Source organism: Mustela erminea, chromosome 17, assembly GCF_009829155.1.
Source record: "Mustela erminea isolate mMusErm1 chromosome 17, mMusErm1.Pri, whole genome shotgun sequence".
Classification (NCBI taxonomy): domain Eukaryota; kingdom Metazoa; phylum Chordata; class Mammalia; order Carnivora; family Mustelidae; genus Mustela; species Mustela erminea.
In genome coordinates, this window is record NC_045630.1 from 46,077,147 (window position 1) to 46,096,421 (window position 19,275).

Sequence of the window (19,275 nt, forward strand, 5' to 3'; positions counted from 1 at the left end):
TCGTGTGTGATGACTCCGATGTTGGAGTTCTTCTTACTGTTAATTCATCGGGGGTGCGGAAAGAATCGGGGAGCTGCTCGTTTGTCAGGGCAGGGTGGGGAAAGTTCCCCACCTTCCCTGTTTGTTGAACACCTGGAGGTCTTTTCATCGAAACTCAGAGTGCTAGGAACAAGGGCCTACGAACTCGAGGGTGACAGCTCGTGGACTGATGACTGGAAGGAGGCGGGAGGCGTTTGCTTTTCTTCTCCCAGTATTTGAGGGAACTCAAATACTCGGGGCCCACGTGGTGACTCACTGGCCTGCTCCGATTAGGACTCCTTTCCTTCCCGGCACCAATTCCTGCTCTTTGCTGTTGTTCAACAATAGTTTCCCTGATCCTGGGTCCCCTGGATGGCACCCAAGACTAAAATCAATACAGACAATGCTTTGTAACCTGTGGAGAACCTGGACAGATTTTCTGTCCCAGCCTCCACTCTGGGAAAGGCATCACCACCAACACCCTCTGGGGGCACGTGGCTGCCTCTCCCATCCTGGGGATGGTGGACAGGGCATTGGACCAGTGGCAAATAGCTGAAAGCATCTCTAAAGCTTTGTCCTAAGGGAGACCCAGCCCTGCAGGAACTCACTCAAGTTTGTTTGTGGCAGAGAAACTGGACTCCCCAACACAGAGCTGACGAGGGGAAGACACACCACCGCCCTGGAGCTCATACCTGCCTGGCTGTGCGGCAAACCTGCCGCATGTTGGGCAAGACGATCTGAGGCCCCAGAGAAGGGCTGGAAACAGATGCCAAACACCTCTACAGAGGCTTCAGAGCCCAAGAGGGAAGTGGACAGAGGGATTAGTTTCCAGCCATTCATTCATTCCTTCATTGAACAAATATTTATTGGAGCACCTTCTGGGCGTCAGGCACTGTTTAAGGCTCAGTGCCAGCCTCGTGGGAATTGTTGGTTCCCTCTACCACTTTATAGTTTTAATCTATAATCTTTTTGGCCAACAGCAGATACCCTCAACCCTCCAGCACAGAAACAACCCAAACTCCAGCATTTTGGGAACCACGGTTGGCAGAGCCCGCCTGTCCGAGGAACCCAGCTGTGGGTACGGTCCCCGGGCACTGAACACCCAAGGCTTTGGCTGGGTAAGCCTGGCAGAAAGGAGTCTCCTGGGAGAAGCAGGGTTGGACCAGGGCTAGTAGTGAGGACTCCAGTGGGTGATTCCCCCAGCCTAAACCAGTTCCACCAGCATCTCCACTTCAGCCATTGCCAGTGACCTCAATCCGGGTAACTGAATCAGCTGTTTCCCCAGGGGCGTGAGGAAGAGCAAGCCAGCCCACAGCCAGGACCGAGCAAAGTCTGCCAGGACTGTAGGAAGAGGGAAGGTGAAGCTCATAGCCTCGGGTTTCTGCAGGATGAGCAGAGATCATCTCATGAAGCCCCTCCACCCCGCCATTGGAGGTGAGGTTCTGCTGCCCCCCAGCACGGTGCCAGAGATCTGAGAGTGGAAAGAGCCCGGGGGTCTGGAAGGACTGTATCCTGGTAGGGCTCCTCTAGGAAAGCCCAGGAATTTAAGGGCTGCCTTTGGGCCATCTCTGGATCCGCAGAAGGAAGGAACATCTAGGCAGGAAAGAGGACAAAGGGCAGGGAGTGGTGGTGGCTACAGATTTGTCTTGATCAGGAGGGAAAGGACATTAAAGGAAGGGCTCTGATGCCCCCACTGCCCCTGGGGTAGCACGCCCATCTAGAGCTCCCTTAAGAACCCAAGAGAGACTTGAGTGGACAGAGAATATGGCAGAATCTCATGCCAGGGATTGGAGATGCCCTACAGCTCTTCTGGAACTGGGGCTGCTAGTCCCTCCCCCCACACCCCCCGGCGCCACTCCAGGTGTGGGTGTCAGTCCAGGAGAGCTTGTAGGATCTTAAAGTCAGGGTTCCAGAACCTTCCCTCCCCACGGCTTCCCCCAGCCCTGTCTCAGCCGTACCGGTACAGGAGCCATACCCCCGTGCAGAAGGGATTTTTGGTGGGGAGCAGCAGAAAGAGGCGTCTGGGCTCTGGGCCATGTTACCTGAAGGCATGGCGAAGTTTCTCTCCCAGTGGGTACGTCCGGTCCTTCTTCTCAAACTCATCATCAAGGACGGTGAGAGAGTATACAGCTCGGTCTACCACGTAGCGGGGCCTGGGCTGGCTCATGTCTGGGGCATTGACAAGCTTTGGAAGAGGCAGAGGAGGGGGAGACGAGGGGCATCTCTGGCTGGCGCCGGCTCGGGCCTTCTCTCTCTCTCTCCAGTGCGGGCCAAGCAGGCTTTTATCCTGGTTTTTTCCCCGCCCCCACCCAGCAAGGTGCCTCCCTTCCCGCTTTCAGGTCTTTCCACCAGACTCACTTCTTTTGGTGGCCTTCCTTCCCAGGCACGGATGAGGCACACACTTGCCCCGGCTGTTTTGCTTGGCGCCCAGCACGTGGCTGGCACACCACCCCTGTGACGTCACTGTCACCCCCGCCGCACACCAGGCAAAGAGGAGGTGGGAGTTCAAAGGCAGGAGTCACCGCTGGATATCAGCCCGTGGGTCCTGTCCCCCGCCCCCAGCCCCAGGCCCTGGTGCCCCGGGCGCTCTCCCCAGACCTCAGTTTCCCTGGCAGAAAGGCTCATACCGTTCAGCCAGTCATCTTGGGGGAAATAGAGAAAATGGCCTGCCTGGAGGCAGGGGGGGGATGGCTGAGATGACCTCAGGAGGACCCTTCTTGAAAGAGACACCTAGGACTTCACCAACAGGTTTTCCCAGAGGGATAATGGCGCGTTTGGGGAAATCAGGATGGTCTGAACCGGCTGGCTCTCCCACGGCTTCCTGGGCCTAACCTTTCCCCCACCCTTGTGTACTGGTGTTTCTCTCCTCCTCGCTTTTTGCGCAACGCGGCTGATGTTCCAGGAGCTGAGCGGGGCAGAGCCGAGTGCCGGGGCCCCTGAGGCCCAGAGGAGCTCCCTGTGGGAACCATCCCCCATCCTTCCTACAACGACGGGTCCCTCCTCTTGTCCCCTGCTCCTGGCAGCTGGGAGAACCCCCTGGGGGGGGGACCTTGGAGGCAGGAGGGAGAGGGAAGAGGTAGGGCAGGTTTGAGGGAAGGAGGTGGGGAGTGTGGAGTGACCATGGCCAGTCTGACAAAAGATTGGAAATGGGGTTGAAAGTGAGAAACCACTTAGGGGGCTAGGGACAACCCTTGGCTTCCTCTGGGAGAACCTGGGTGCATTAGGGCTTGTCGGTAAATGGTAAATGACTGGTAAATGACTTTTGTGGAAGAGACCACGGCAGAGAGATGGAAAGTACATTAACAAGGGTCCAGAGGGGCACCTGGGTGGCTCAGTGGGTTAAAGCCTCTGCTTTTGGCTCAGGTCATGGTCCCAGGGTCCTGGGATCGAGCCCCGTATCGGGCTCTCTGCTCAGCAGGGAGCCTGCTTCCTCCTCTCTCTCTGTCTGCCTCTCTGCCTACTTTTGATCTCTGTCTGTCAAATAAATAAAATCTTAAAAAAAACCAACAACAAGGTTCCAGAAACCTGGCTTCCGGTCCTGGTTTACTGGTGAACGGTAACAGACATCACCCCACTAAGCCTCAGATTCCTTGTCAGTAAAATGGGAGTAACATATCTATCTCACTGGGTTGTGAGCACAGATGAGTTATAGGCAAGAAAGGGATGTTTAAAATGTACAAAAACCGAGGCAAATGTGAGTTGCTATTATTGGTAAGATTTTACCCAAGCTGTTGAAGTTTGGGCTGGTGAATTCCATTTATTTGCTCATGGGACCCTGAAGCCCATCAGAACGTATAAGTAGAGGGACCTGGGAGGCTCAGTCAATTGAGCCTCTGCCTTCAGCTCAGGTCATGATCTCAGGGTCCTGGGATCGAGCCCCACGTCGGGCTCCCTGCTCATCAGGCAGCCTCCTTCTCCCTCTCCCTCTGCCCTTCAAAAAAAGGGCCTACAAGCAAAGGTGGGGTGCCTGGCAAACCCCCAGGGTGATACCCAGCTGGGAGGGAGCTGGGGAGAGAAACTGCCCACAGTGCCTATGCCAGCCCCTCGCCGGGCGCTCTGTACGTCCTCACCAAATGCTTGTGGAACGAATCAATAAATGGTGTTTTGGAGAAGACATGGGCAGACATGAGTAAGAGCAATGACACAAGAGGCATTTCAGTGGGAGAAGCAAGAAGCAGAGTGGCGTAAAGAAAACCAGCACCTGCTTTAGAACCAGAATGAGCTGGGTTCAAAGATTCAGTTTCTTCATCTGTAAGTGGGGGTAATAACCCTCCCGGGTGGCTGCCGCGAGGACGAAATGAGACCGCGTGTGCGAAGCGGCTGGGCTTCCCAGGCGCCCAGTAGATGGTAACGGTGATGATTACTATGATTAAGATGGGAGGGTGCCTCCTTCGTCTTGGGAGAGACTACTGAAAGACAACCAGCCCTTCACCTTCCAGTGAGGTGGGTGCCCTTCCCCCGCCTCCTCCCCACCCTCTCCAGGGGCTTGGAGGCTCTTCCAGTGTCTTCCCTGGCTGGCCCTCTGGGACCGATGAGTAAGGAGCATGACCGTCCAGAGGAACCAGAGCTCCAGCCCGGCTTGGGAGAAGGACTTGTGGTTTAGAGGAAGGGGTCTGTCCCCGGCCACCCAACAGACTGTCTGCAAAGGAATGGCCAAGAAGTTCAAGGGGAGCTGGACCCGAAGAGAGAGAGCCCTTTGGGAGAGCCCCTTGGAAGAGGGGGTGGTGGGAGACCTTGCCTCCGTGCCCCTGGCAGGTGGGGGGGGGGGCCCTGAAGCCCCTTCCCAGGCTGCTCTCAAAGGTTCTAAGTTCTAGTGGGTGGGGGAGGGGGTTAACATCCGATTCCACAGAGCCCTGCTAACCCAGCGCCCCTCACTTCCCCAGTTCCTCCGTGGGATCTTCTTCCCTGTCACCCAGGCCACCTCCACATATGTCCCTGCCCTTTCTTTCCCCACCCGGCCTCCACCTTCAGCTGTTCACCAAATGTCATGGCTCTTTCTTTCCACTGTGCCTCCTGTCCCTCACCCCCTCAGCTCTTATCTCACACCTGGACGATTGCATTAGTCTTCTGACTGATTTCCCCGGCTGCAGCCTACACCCCCTTATCAGAAACCCTCAGCCTCCTCATTTCCAGGTGGATCAAACCCCAACTCCTTATTTTGGCATGTTCGTCCTTTCACCATCTGGCCCTGTTTTGGTGGAGTTGGGAGAATTGTTGGCTAGGTCCCCTAGCGCCTTTCAGCAAGCCCCCTCCGCCCCCCGACAGGCTTGGCCCCATTTTACCCCTGTGCTCTGTCCACACTTTCCTGCTTTCCTGCGATGCCCTGACTCACTCTGCCTCCCTAGACCAGCCCAGCCTTAAGACCTGCTCCTCCCCTCCCCTCCCTCGCCTCTTTGCCGTGCCCTCTTCCTCCTCCTCCTCTTCCTCTTCTCTGAAGCTTTTCCTGACCACCCTGGCCTAGGATCTCTTCTTCTCCGCTGACCTCCCTTGATTTGAGCCCCTCCAGTCGGCACACCAGTGTTGGCTTTGGCTACTCCCAGCTGTCACTTCCAGGGAAGGGAGAGAGGCAAGGGGGTGGTGGTGGCGGAAATCCTTCTGGGAGGGGGATGACTCAGGACTGTTTCTGCCCCAGTGGCAGGCTTCCTATGGATGGGGACCAGATGCTAGGGGAGTCCCCGCGTGCACAGGCTAACCGAGGAGAAAAACTCCCTTGCTTAACTGGAATGCAAAATCGGCCCGGTCCCCTGCACTCTGCCTGTTTCATTCAAGAAATAAGGTGTTGAAATCGAGAAGGCTCTGGGAGCTCTCCCAATCCCGACCAAAGAAGAGGAACCCAGCAGCCAGCTCCACTCCAGAACTTTTGTCTAGAAGGGAACTTACGCCTGAGGCTGGTCTAATCTTCTTGTTTTGTCGATAAAGAGACTGAGTCTTAGCGGGAGGTGGTATGAGGAGTTGAACGGGGGCCTTGGACTCCATCTTAGCTGCTCCCGTTGGGTCCCCGACCTTCCAGGGGCGACCCTGCTCTTGCTTTCTGGGGGTCGTCCCTTAGTGGCCTCCAGAGTACTCCTTTCGGAACACCCCAGCTGACGAGGCAGGACTCCCGGGTTCTGCCTCTCCTCTCCAGAGCTCTGTAGGGGCTGTGATGGCCTCTTCATGCCCTTGGCTTTCCCAGGATGATGACAGACCGAGTGGCGAATCTGCAGCCACGGGAGCTGCCCTAGCTCCTGGTGAGGAGGTGGCCCGGTCCTACTTCCTAATTCCAAGAGTAGGGTTGAGGTGGGGTGGGGCTTAGGAGGGGGGTTACTTCATCCCTGGGCCAGTTCTGTGGGCTGAGAGGGAGAGGGGGATGGGAGAGGCCAAGTGGCAGGAGGCAAGGGCTCTGGAGAGGGAAGGGGTTCCCAGGGACCTCCGGAGAGGGCACCTGCAATGCTAGATTAGGGGTGGGAAGGTGAAAGAGGGAGCAAGAAAGGGAGAGGTGTAGGGGACAGAAGACTTGATCCCTGGTTAAACAAACACAGCCCTGCCGAGTGATGTCAGCCTCGCTGAAAAAAGTCGAGGGCTCTGTTGCCCTAGGTGTGTAGCAAGGAGCCCGGCCTCTCGTCAAACAGTGTCAGCCCCTCTGCGCCTCCCCTCCCCCACCGGATCAGGGAGAAATGGCAGGTGCCATGTGACAATATTGAGGAACAAAAGGGTGCCCCTGCCGCCTCCTGCTCTGTGGAGAGAAGGAGGGGCAGGTCCCGATTTGCTGGAGAGACCTGGTGGGGGGGGGCGGGGGAGAGCTGTGGGGTTTAAGGGAAGTAGAGGGCCAGAAGGAAAGGGCATGCAGAGGGTAGGAGGGGTGGGCGTGTGGACAATTTCCAAGGCTTGGCAGGGAAATGGGGTCACATCTGGGGCAAGGGGGATTCAGGGGTTTTGCAGTGCTAAGGAGCTGGTGGGGAACAAAGGGGAAATGGACTCCATGTGTGGGGCGGTATGGGCTGAGTAGACCTCCTCCCGGGCTTCTTTGGGGCCCTTCATCAGGATCCTAATTCCCCCCTGCAGTGAATTCATGCGAAAGAAAGCCCACAGGTATCTCTTCTCGGGCACGTTTCTGACTGGGTCTGTCTACATCTGTACAAAACTGTGGGCAGAGATGGGCTTGGGCACGGTGCCCGAGTTAATGCGTAGAAAGGCTTGGAACGGTGCCCGTGTGAGCGTGCAACAGACTCTGAGCGTGTCCTTATTGTTACCGCTTTGATTACTCTGGAGGATTCTCTTCTCTCTCTGCAACCTCGGGCAGGTCCTTCTGCCTTTCTTGGCCTTTCTTTTCCTATCTGTCCCTGCAGCCACAGCCAGGCCACCCCTTCCCTCTTCATGCCCTTGTCCCTCTCAGATTTCCCAGAACTGGTGAGAAGAAAAGCAGAACATCTCTTTACATGAGGGCAGGACATCTAGGGAGCCGGGAGGCCAAAAACCCTCTGTGGGGTTTGGGTCAGGTCTGGAGGTGATTCTGTCATTGTGGCCCAGGGTGACTTCCTCCTCAGTCCCGCTGTGTGTTGGGGGTGGGGGGAAGGGGAGGGGGGGGTTCCTGAATGACCACCTGTGCCAGGCACGGGAGCGGGCACGGGAGCAGCCCCGGCATGGCCAGCTCACCCTGGCATTCTTATCACTTGTCCCGACCTGGGCGGTCACTGTGTTCTGGGAAAGAAAAGGTCACTCTGAGGTTTCCTCTTTGCTTTAGCGGCTGCTTGCTTCCCGCCTCATCTAGGGCGGGACCCCCAGGGAAGGAGCCATCTCTGAGTGGGCTGGTGGGTGGGAGCTGGGGAAAAGATAGGAGGCTTGGTGTCTCAGCTGGGGACTGTGTCCCCGACAGGAGAGGTGAAGGTATAGAGGCTATGGGTCTCCAAAGTGTTTTTATCAATATCCTTTTATTTTATTGTCCCCATGTTTCTTGGGCAAACTTCTCACCCCCTTTCTACCCTGGCGTGATTTTTCTTATCAGTCACTTGAAGGGGAAGATGAGATGTCCCTGAGTGGCCTTCCTGTCCCCTGGCTTGTCTGAGGACACTTGCAGCCGAGAGATTCACAGTTACCAGCCCCAAATCCCACTCCTTAACTCTACGCCCACTCTCCCCTCCTTCTCTGCTGTCCCTGCTGGGGACGGAGATGGGAGCTGGCTGAAGAAACCACAGCAAAAGGGATCAGGGTCAGACTCTGAAAAGCACTTTCCAGCAGGGAGACCCGACCAAGGTCATGGGCTCCCTGATACAGACACTTAAAATAGACTCCTAGAGGTCTGCAAGGAGAGGAGGGTTAGTCTTACTTGGAAGCGGGCAAATGGACAAGGAGACCAGCGAAGGACCCTGCTGGTCTCGATCAAGGAGTCCAGAGTTTCGTCCGCACAGAACGGGTCCCTCTTTCCCTCAAGGAGCTCGCCGGTGTCAGTTTGGTTCAGTTCAACACACACTCTCTAAACACGATGATGTGTCAGTCTCTGGGAAGGCTCTGGACATTAAGAGATAAGAAAGAGTCCATCTCTGCCCCCCAGGGATTTATCCAGATGAGCATTTAGAACAGTCTTTCAGGCCTGGGAAGTACCCGGAAGAGGCCATTATGGTGATGGAGGAGACGTGTGTGTTGGTGCCCATGCGGCCCCGGAGGAGGGTTTTGCCAGGTTCTCAACACCAGGACTGTGGGGCTCTGGGTGTGAGGAGGGAGAGGGGAGGATTGTGAGGCTCTGGGAGAGGGTTGTCCGTGTGAGTGAAGCCATGGAGCGGGGATAAACTTCTCTTTAGTTCGCCCTCCTTGGGACACTCTCCCACCCGAGGGGCACACTCTGAAAGTGGGTCTTCCTCCTGGTGGCTCAGACCCAGTGGGGCCAAGGGTAAGTGGGGAATTTATGCTAGAAAGAGAAAAGATTTCTTCACCCAGGCTGGGGACCTCACTGGCTGATTTGGAGGAATGGGGGCACCGTCGGAAGGTGACCTAGGACCCCTCACAGCCTCAGGATGAGAAGTTAGGAAGCGGGGGGCTGATGGAGATGGCCCACACCACTGTCCTCACCCCTACCCTCCTGTGCTGAAGCATTTGCCTGGGACCAGGTCCCCTGGGTCCTGTCTCCCCGGCCCGATGGAGCTGGGCCCTTGCTGACCCTCTCCTAATCCTCTGGCTCCCTTCCTTCCGCCTCCTCCAACCTCTCAGGATTAATGGGGGCAGGTGGGATCCCACGCCGCCCATACAGCCGCCCTGAGCTGGTGGAGAGGTGAGTGAGCAAAAGAGAACATCTCGGGGGCAAAAGGAGGGGGAGAGAGCCACACAGAAGCAAGCCAGCGAGCCAAGCATGAAGAGCTTTTTGCTTCCAAGACTTGAAAAGAGGGCAGCGGTGCAGCCAGCGACTTCAAAGGCCGGTGTTCCGAGGAAGAGCCAATATTTTTGTTCTTTCCTTTGCGAAGGAAAGCGGCCCTTGGGAAGGAGCTAGCTCTTTCCCCTCACTCTGTTTTGGGGTCTGGCAGACCTCCTCTACGAGAGCTCCATTCCCACCAGCCCCCTTCAAGCCTCCTGCCCCACAGCTGAGGTCCTTCCATGCAAGGGAGGACCCTGGGGAGCCCCTCACAGGTGAAGGGCTGGGGGCTGCTCTCACACTTGGGGGCCCCAGCGGCTTTTCCACATGGGCTCAGGTTGACCAACAGCCTACCCCGTGACCGGTGGGCTCCTGTCAGCCCTCGTCTCTATGTCCCCGCTGCCTGCCCTCCTCAAGGGAAGACCCCCAGCCCCATGGCGGAGGCCTGGGGAGGGGTGCTTACCAGTGGGTGAGAGGAGCCGGCCGGGCAGGGCTGCAGGTGTGTCTGGTGTCTGGGGAGCGGGGAGCGGAAAGGTGTTCCGAGGTGTGCAAAAGGGCTCTGCTCAAATAATCCAGGGAGGCGTTTATAAATAACTTTACCTCAGGGCCACGGGGTGAGCCCCGGCTTCTGATTGGCTCTGAGGGGAAGTGGTTTTGAACACTACACCATAGCTAAGCCTGAGGAGATAGGAAAAGGAGATAAGGGGGAAAAGTTCCTAAATGAACAGCCCTTTTTTTGTTTTACCTGAGGAGCAGAGCTGTTTGATGGGAGCTTGGCACTTCCTAAATCCACCCTGAAGACAATAGGTCACATTCAGCGGGGCCCCTGCTCCACAGGCTCCCCCAAGGCTGAGGAGGGGACAAGGGAGACCCCTCTCTGAGCTTGCTGTCCTGCCGCTTGGAGGGCTGGGGTCAAGCCAAAGAGCCTCTTGGACAATGGAACCCATTGAGGCCACCCGAAGGGTGGGGTCCCGGGGCTGCTTGCTTTGAAGAAGGGAGAGCTGGGCGGGTGTTGGGGGGACAGTAGACCTCTGAGCGAGGGGACGAGCCATGGCTGAGAGCCCGCTAGACATATGGGCTGCCATGGAGATCTGGTTCCCCGTTCTGTCCCCAACCTTAAGGCACTCCTCTGTCTGCCAGTGCCACAGGGAAAGTATGCCTTGCCCTCCTAACTTGCCAGGTAGGGTGCATGGGGGACGTAGGGGCTTGGGATCAGGTAAAGGAGCTCAAGAAACAGGATTTACCACAATTATATGTAAGGTGACTGAGAGGCTGGCGAGTCTCTAAATCACAGGCCTCTGTCACTCTCAGGAATTAATGTCTGCCCGGTCAGGGCTCTGCTCAGGCTGCTACCTGCCTTCTTGACGAGAGCTGCCTGCCCATCCCAGGCCCACTGAGCACTGTGGGAGAGCCTCCGACAGGGTAGAGGGCCGGGGGAGTTTCTGGATATATCTCCTGGGAGGGAGGCCCTGAGGCCAAGAGCTCCTTTCTTTGGGACACCTGGGGTCAGTTCTGGTCCTGAATTTTCTTCCCATCCCTCCAGAAGAAAACAGAGGCTCTGAGGCGAGCTGAGGCCAGTACAGAATGCTTCAGTAAGGCCTGCCTGGAAGTCAGCGTGAAAATCCCCCTGGGAAGGCAAAAGGAGCTAGTTTCATATAATAGGGACTCAATAAATATTTGTTGAATGAACGAAAGAATGAATTGTATGGGAGCCCAACCCAAGGGAGAGTTCATAGATGCATTGGCCGTGGGGACCGGAGAAACGCCAGAGGTCACTGAGAGTTGTCAGGGTGTAGCCGGGGGCCGGGACGTGACTGCGGGGAGCTAGAATGCAAGCCACCCTACTACCTGCTGAAGGAAGGATGATGTGTGTATGGACACTTCCTCAAAAAGCCCTTCCCCAGACTCCCACGCTGGCTTAGCTGCTGGGTTCCCATGATGCCCCTTGCTTCACCATGGTAACAACACACTGATCGCAATGGAGGGAATGATGCATTCAATTATCAGCGTTTCTCCAAAGACCTGGAACTCCATAAGAAGGGCGGGGCATGTCTATTTTGTTCACTTGGATATCCCTACGACCTTGCCCTGGACCTGCACTTAGTAGGAGGTCAAAGCAGATGTACGGAATAAGGGTGGTCTGATGGAGTCTCTAAGCAAAGCAGAGCCAGAGTGCAGGGCCCCATCCATGGACCTCTAGCCTCGTCCAGTGGCATGGGGAGCTTAACCTGTTCTAAATTTTGGGCAGGCAATTCCTAGAAAGTAGATGAGGCATCAGGCTCTCCTGAAGCCAGGGTGATAGGGGCTACCAAGATCCCACAACTAAAATCCCCTTCCTGGGACACCAGGCCAGGCAGGGAAACTTTTGGTTATAATTTGGTTCTTTGAGAACAGAGAGGCATCGCCCAACTGACTGGAGCATCTGGGCTGCCTGCAGGTACATTTATTGTTGTTGTTTTAAATTGGCCCGTGGACATTCTGGTCTATCAGTTGGCCTAGTGTGAGTTTTGTTAATGTGAGTCAGCCTCCCCTGAGTCTGATTGACTTTCCATTGTAACATTTGGCTTTCACACAGGTGATCTGGGTTAATTCTCATAACAATCATGTCATATAGGCATGTTGTTCTTATTTTTCAGTTGAGGAATCTGAGGTTGACTCAAGTGAAATACCTTGTCATTAGGTCACAAAGGTCTGGAAGGAAGAGAAGGAATCAAGCCTGGATATTATGGTTTCAAATCTTACACTTACTCTACTATATCACTTTTATGCTTGAGCCTGCAAAGCTAGGAATGAGACCTTATCCAAGACCCCACCTTTTAGACACTTTCAGTTTCCCTTATAGGTTTATCTCCAAAGGTAACCTGGATAAAGACGACTGGGGCCTCCAGAATAGGTTCTGGGGCTAATAATTCATTGGCCGTCCTCTCTCAACCCCTCTCCTGCAGTTTTGGTGAAATTTGGGATGGACAGTTCTTGTATAATTAGGACAGGAAGGAGAGATGAACCCAGAGTTTTCTACAAAGTCACCAAGGGAGCTGGACAGAGGTCTCAGAATCTGGGGACTGGTTATGGGTGGGAGACCCAGGAAGGAGGCAGCCCGACCAGAGGTCAGATGAGCAGAGGACAGGGAGGGGGAGAAGCCCTGATCAAAAGGGCGTATTATGGGGGCCACCTGGGTAGCTCAGTGGGTTAAAGCCTCTGCCTTCAGCTCAGGTCGTGATCCCAGGGTCCTGGGATCGAGCCCCACATCGGGCTCTCTGCTCAGCGGGGAGCCTGCTTCCCCCTCTCTCTCTGCCTGCCTCTCTGCCTACTTGTGATCTCTGTCAAATAAATACAAGTCTTTAAAAAAATAAAAATATAATAAAATAAAATTTTAAAAAAAAGGGCGTGTTATGGTATCTTGGGTGGAGTTAAACTGTGGGACAGAGGTAGGGCTGGTGGGGAGAAAACAAAGATAGGGAGAGAGGGCAGATGGCAGCGGTAAAAGTATGCAGAAAAAGAGATTCAGAAACAGAGAGAGGAGCAAAAACAAACAAACAAACAAAACCAAAAACACCTACTGTTTTGCTCCCCAAGCAGCTCAGCAGTGAGGTTTGCTAAATCATTGTTTTCACAACAAAAGCAGGTGAGCATCCCGCCTTTACCTCTCTCTGGGGCAGAATACATGTTCCTTTGCAAGCAAGCTACTTTGCCTCCCCCTCCAGGACTGGGAGCTGTGTTCATTCATTCACTCATCCCTTCTCATTCATTCACTTAAAACCCCTAAACCTGTCCTGGGGATACTGAGATAAATAAGACACAACCTCTTCCCTGAAAAGATCTCACGCTGGTGGGGAGGACAGGTGAGGAAGGCACCGTCGTCTAGACCATGGGGTGCGGTGGAAGAGCAGAACAGAGACCCCATTCTCTGCCCTTGAGGGGAAAAGAGGTCGGGGCAGACTCCCCTGGGGTGGGGGTCGCTGGGGGACCACAGAGGGCCTGCCAAGGCTGGAGCCTGGAGACTCGAGCTCTAAACCCCAGGGTGGCTACTGCTGTGAGGAGGTGGGACGGGGGCTGCCTCTGGAAACACTATTTTTAGAAGGGGTTTCCGGCTTGTCCCCAAACCCACTGACTTCTGAGCCCACTCAAGGTTTTCTGCCATAAGCCCATTTCTGTGTTTGCCTCTGACCCAGAGGTTGGTCATTCTCTTTAACCCTGTTGTTTAACACCTCTCAACACACACACACACACACACACACACACACACACACACACATGCACGCACACACTCACTCACTCATACCAAACAGGTTTTGGAGATTTACTGAGTTATGCAGATAAAGCCAAAGCATTCACAAATTGCCCTCCCAACACCCCACTTTTGAGCTGGTCCAGTCAAGTTTTCAGATAACCAAATGGGGGCTAAACCGCCCAAGAAGGAGCCTCATTCTGCCAACTCTGTCCATCCTTGGGCCTCTGGCCTTATCTGTACCTGCTGGCCTCTTGCAAGTGCCCTCTCTGTGGGACCTGTGCCAAAGGTGTGGGCAGGATCATGTTTTGGGCAGTGACTTAAACAAACACCTCAAGGCTGGGGACAGAAAAATCTTTACCACCCTGCCCTGCAGTGGCAAGGTGCCTCCACAGCGACCAGTTTCACGAGTGCATGGGAACTGGGCAGGCTGTGGAGAAACCCAAGGAACGGCAAATTCTCACCTCTTTCCGCAGGGAAGCCAGGGGCTCCATCCCCCAGCTGGGAGCATCTTAGGCTGGTCAGGAGATGGGAGCTGGGGTGAGTAGGGGAGGCCAGCCTGTGTCTGGCCTTTCCGCTCAGGGAAGCTGAGCTCCTGCCATGTGCCTAGAACAGTGCTTGGTGCTGGGGACACAAGACCCATGGGAGCCAGTCCTTAGGAGGTCGAGTCTGAAGGAAGCAGGCAGAGGGCTTCCTGGAGTACATCTAGTGGCATCTGGGGGGCAGTTGTTGGAAGGAAGCTAGCTGGGGGCTCTGAGGTATGGAGGATAAGGGATCTCTGGAGAGTCAGATTGGAATTGGCCAAGAACCCCCGACATCCGAGGTTAGAGTAAAGGGGGTATCGCAGACCCCCAGAACGTGGAGAAGAGCAATGAGCCTTAGGGTTCATCAGAGCCGTCTCCTCCCTGTGTGACAGATGAGAAGCTTGAGGCCCCAGAGATGGGAGGGCCTTGCTCAAGGTCACCCAGAGAGGCATTAACAGGCACCTGAAGTCAGTGCTCGCCCCAGGACTCCAGCCTGGCCTTGAAGCACAAAGCAGGTTCTCTGCCTACAGAGGGAACAGGGGATTACTTGGGGACCCCCTCCCGGTCCCCATTCTCGGTGTGGCTCAATTGTTACCCTGAGACGTGCTGTTCTTCTGAGGTGGGCACACGCAGAGGGACGGCCTTGCTCCCTGAGCGCCAGTTTTGTGAAGATTGGGGTTTGGGGGAAGCAGATGTTAAAGTTGCGGTTTGGGGGAAGCAGGTCTGTGTGTTGGGGCCCGAGAGCCCAGGGATGCGGTTCCTGGGTGGGCCAGTCCTGCAGCTTCCAGACAGAGGAAAAGATCCAGCTCAGAACTAGAAGCAGGCGGACTGGGCGAGGGTGGAGGCAGTTCCTGCCGCCCTGGCCATGCAGAGGATCAGGCTGAAGGTGGGGAGGGGGGAGTTCCAGGTTATTAACGTTGACTGACGGCCTCCTGGCTCTAATTCTGCTTTGGGGCCTTAAGCCAGGCACATATTAACCTGAGTGTCGGGGCTGCCTCTAAGCGGGGCGGGGGATGTGTGGGGGGGTATGGGGGTGTGCAGAGGCCCAAGACCCCCAATTCAGGGAGGCTGAGGTAGCTGGAGGAGCTGGGCACTGCTAAGGGAGGGTTCCAGGGCCTCATCCTGTCTCCAGGGTATAGCTGGGGCAGCAAGAGAATTGGATCCAAACGTGTTGCTTTGTGACCTTGGGACCTTTGTGACCTTGGGAAAGTTGTAAGAAAATGATGTCCCCTTTCCTAGTGCACATTCTCCAGGACAGAGTCAGAGTGGAAGGGACCTGCCCCACCCCCTCGCCCCAAGCTTAGTGCTTCCCACTCTTCCTCCCAGGTTGCTGCCCGGACCACACAAACCTGTTCTCTCCGAACGCTGCTGTGCTGCTCTCTGAACCCTGCTGCTGGCCCAAGTGGGGGTGTTGTAGGTCTTTCTGGGTGTCATCTCTCTCACAGCTCCTTGTCAGGGAGAGTGTCGCATGCTCTTGGCAGGATCAAAGTAGACACTAAGGGTTTGCTAGGCATGTGACCTCCGGCCAAGTAGGGACCCGTCTGAGGCTCAGTCTGCTCATCTGTAAAAGGGGTCACTGGGCAAAAATGAAGTGCTTTCGTCAGGCTGGGTCCTTTCCTTTGGACACACACACACATGCCCCCAGAGGACTGTGCACGGCACAGCCATTGCTTCTCTCCATCAGCTCTGATACCCCACGGCTTCAGCCACATCCTGGCTGGTGACACCCTTCCGCCCCCTGCACGGTGAATGCCCCTTGTGCCTTCATCCCGGGGAACCAGCAAACTGGGGGTGCTGAGCTCCACTCACAGGTCTTGCCCTCACTCTCTCAGGAGACAGCCAGTTGGCAGCATGGATTCTGGAAGGCTCTTCTCCCAGGCTGCCATAGTAGAACAAAACCGTCACAGCGTCTCCTGTACCCAGACTTTGGAGCCCCGGTCCCCTCTGCCCCCTTTTGCCTCTGGGCAGTGCCGAGGGCGGAGGGCGGGAATGTGAGTGTGAGCATCTGTGCTGTGCGGGCTGGGCGAGAGCGGCTGCGTCTGTAAGAGGGAGCGGGCTCGGGGCAAGCTCCTCCCTCACCCCCACTCCTCGCCTGGTCCCGTGGCAGCGTGGCAGCCAGCAGTCTGGTGGCCTGAGGGGAGCCCACTCACCCTTTAGGTTCTGGAGCCCTCCTTCCTGAGGAATAAACTCGTCCCTCTCGGATAAGACTCACAGGTGTGGGCAGCCTTTGCAAGAGCAGAACCTGGCAGGGGGAGCTGCCCTCAGTTCGAGCGAGGGTGGACGGGAGCGTGTCTACCATGAGTTTGTTCCCAGAGGTCGTTTGGGGGGACATGTCCAGGAATTTGGCAGTGCCCCACCCCTCAAATAAGCCTCCAAATCATGTCAAATAAACCTCCTATGGCTCGTTTTTGGTTGTTTTACCACCTTCCAAGGTCAGGGCGCTTAGCCCCCGATTCCTCCCTTGCCTTCCTTCTGGCAAACTCCTCTGTGCCATGCTACTCATGGGGGACTCAGGCAGAGGTGGGAGCGTGGTCACGGATAGCTTTTCAGCCCTCAAGGGGCTTGTCCACTCTGGGTACTGCCTGGGACCAGCCGGTGCTGTGGCCTGGGACAGACGCAGGATTCGGGGTCCCTGAGGCTGCTCCGCTGACCAGCCTGAGCCTCGTTGTCCCTCTGGGAGTTGGGGGCATGTGGGATGTGGCTGGAATTCCCTGAGCACGTGGTCCCAGTGAGGGTGCAAGAGGGAGTTAGGGCACGGCCCCCCTGGGACTTCCGCCGCGGCCACTTTTCTAGGTTTTCCAGCATAGCCGGCAGCGGTGGGGATGACAGGGGCGGGCTGGGTGGCTCTGGGGTCCAAAACTCAAGAAGTGTGTTTCCCTCAACACACACAAAACAGATAATCATGTCAAAAAATGGGCAGAAGGCGTGAACAGACACTTCTCCAATGAAGACATACAAATGGCTATCAGATACATGAAAAAATGTTCATCATCACTAGCCAGCAGGGAGATTCAAATCAAAACCACACTGAGATACCACCTTACACCAGTTAGAATGGCCAAATTAGCAGGACAGGAAACAACATGTGTTGGAGAGGATTTGGAGAAAGGGGAACCCTCTTACACTGTTGGTGGGAATGCAAGTTGGTGCAGCCAATTTGGAGAATAGTGCAGAGATTCCTTAAGAAATTCAAAATAGAGCTTCCCTATGACCCTGCAATTGCACTATTGGGCATTTACCCCAAAAATACAGATGGGGTAAAAAGAAGGGCCATCTGTACCCCAATGTTCATAGCAGCAAGGGCCACGGTTGCCAAACTGTGGAAAGAACCAAGATGCCCTTCAACGGACGAATGCATAAGGAAAATGTGGTCCATATACACTATGGAGTATTATGCCTCCATCAGAAAGGACGAATACCCAACTTTTGTATCAACGTGGACGGGACTGGAAAAGATTATGCTGAGTGAAATAAGTCAAGCAGAGAGAGTCAATTATCATGTGGTTTCACTTATTTGTGGAGCATAACAAATATTTGTGGAGGACATGGGGAGATGGAGAGGAGAAGGGAGTTGAGGGAAATTGGAAGGGGAGATGAACCATGAGAGACTATGGACTCTGAAAAACAATCTGAGGGTTTCGAAGGGGCGGGGGGGGGGGTGGGAAGTTGGGCCAGCCTGGTGGTGGGTATTATGGAGGGCATGTATTGCATGGAGCACTGGGTGTGGTGCATAAACAATGAATTCTAGTACACTGAAAAGTAATTAAATAAATAAAAAATTAAAAAAAAAAAAGAAGTGCATTTCCTACCTGCCCCCCCACACCCCCCAGAGTGCAGGGAACAGGCCACAGCACGACTAGGTTCTGGGGAGTCCTGGGGACGGCTTGCTTGGCAGGGACTAGTTCCTGTCAGCTCTCCAGGGCCGGGCCCCAGCCTGGGCTACTCACAGAGCGGCTTTGTTCCCTGGGAGCCTCTTGAGCATTTAGCTTGTCTCGTCCTGCTGGGACATTCGTTGGCTGTGATTCCCACTGAAGACATCTTCAGGGGGCAGGCAGGGCGCCAGGCTTGTGGGCGGGACCAGACCTCGCCACTGAGCAGGGAGCTCCGAAGCAGCAGGGGCTCATCAGCCCGTGGTGTGACCATCAGGGCCCTTGGCCAAGGGCCTCGGCAAGTTTGCCTGGGAAGTTCTGACGCCGTTGCTGGCCCCGGCTGGGAAGCTCAGAGCAGACACAGGACTGGCCCCGGCTCTCCGGCAACAAGCTGCCTGCTTATGGGCAAGTTACTGAACTTTTCTGAGCTGTCGGTTTCCTCAGCCACAAAATGTGGATAATAACACACCTACCTCAGAGTGGCACTGGACGGATTAAACAAGGCCATGCGCGGAAAGCACTGGCATTTTCTACCCACTCCCCCAACACTGTCCTTTCTCTTCTGCCTTCTCCCCAGGCAGCTTGAAATACTCTCCCTTCCCTTCTCAGTTGTCCATCGGCTCAAGCCACACCTCCTCCATGAAGCCCGCCCTTTTTGCTCTGATTGCACCCACACTCCTGCAGCACTCTCAGGTGATAACCGAAGCTGGGAGCCTGACCACGTGCTGTTAGGGATTTGGCTCTAATGGTTTGCAGAAAGCTACCTTCCTGCACCATAGGATTTGGGTGTTTGACTTCTGTGGTGTCCTTCTCTGACCAAAGTATACTCTGCAGACTAACACAGAGTGCCCCCGTTCTGGGCCCTGCCCACAGCAATGAGAAGAACCAGCATTTCTTGTGGTTTCAGCCCTGAGCTGTGGAGGTCCACAGGTGCTGAAGAAGGCTTCGGTCGCAGCCACACCCCAGCAGCTGGTGCGCTCTGATTATTGCGACCTGCCCACAATTTGCCAGCTTTTGCCCTCTCCCTGGGACTCAGAGCCCGAGTCTCCCATGGCTTGGGAGGCTCCGGGGGTCTCTGGATAGGTTTTCTGCTTCCAGATCATTCTTACTGTCTGTGGTCCACCAGCCATGGAGAGAGGGCTCTGCTTTGAGAATTCTGCCTGGCTGCCTCCCGGGGCTCTAATCCCGAGGGCCCAGCATCTCAGTGCACACTGTAATAGGCACTTTCTTGATGTGTCACACAGAAATGTGGGTGGGGGCTTCTCCCCGGTCTGTGTCACACTGCGTAGGCCCCACCCCGGGGTTGCTGTGGTACAC

General features: G+C 55.4%; 1 protein-coding gene across 5 annotated transcripts in view; it reads right to left on the reverse strand.

Moving 5' to 3' along the window:
- SLC26A9 (solute carrier family 26 member 9) overlaps window positions 1–9,895 on the reverse strand; it is a 28,590-nt gene extending 18,695 nt beyond the window's left edge. Inside the window, exons 1-3 of one of the 5 annotated variants that reach the window (XM_032318396.1) lie at window positions 9,801–9,895; window positions 8,321–8,502; window positions 2,061–2,203 (exon numbers count right to left, since the gene is read on the reverse strand). In XM_032318396.1, the coding sequence (XP_032174287.1) occupies window positions 2,061–2,185 (125 nt within the window). In that variant the 5' untranslated portion in view covers window positions 2,186–2,203; window positions 8,321–8,502; window positions 9,801–9,895. Of the gene's footprint in view, window positions 1–2,060; window positions 3,369–8,320; window positions 8,503–9,800 lie in introns of those variants that run through there. The other 4 variants (XM_032318397.1, XM_032318395.1, XM_032318398.1 and 1 more) reach the window with 4 other exon arrangements.
- Between the last annotated feature and the right edge of the window lie 9,380 nt (window positions 9,896–19,275).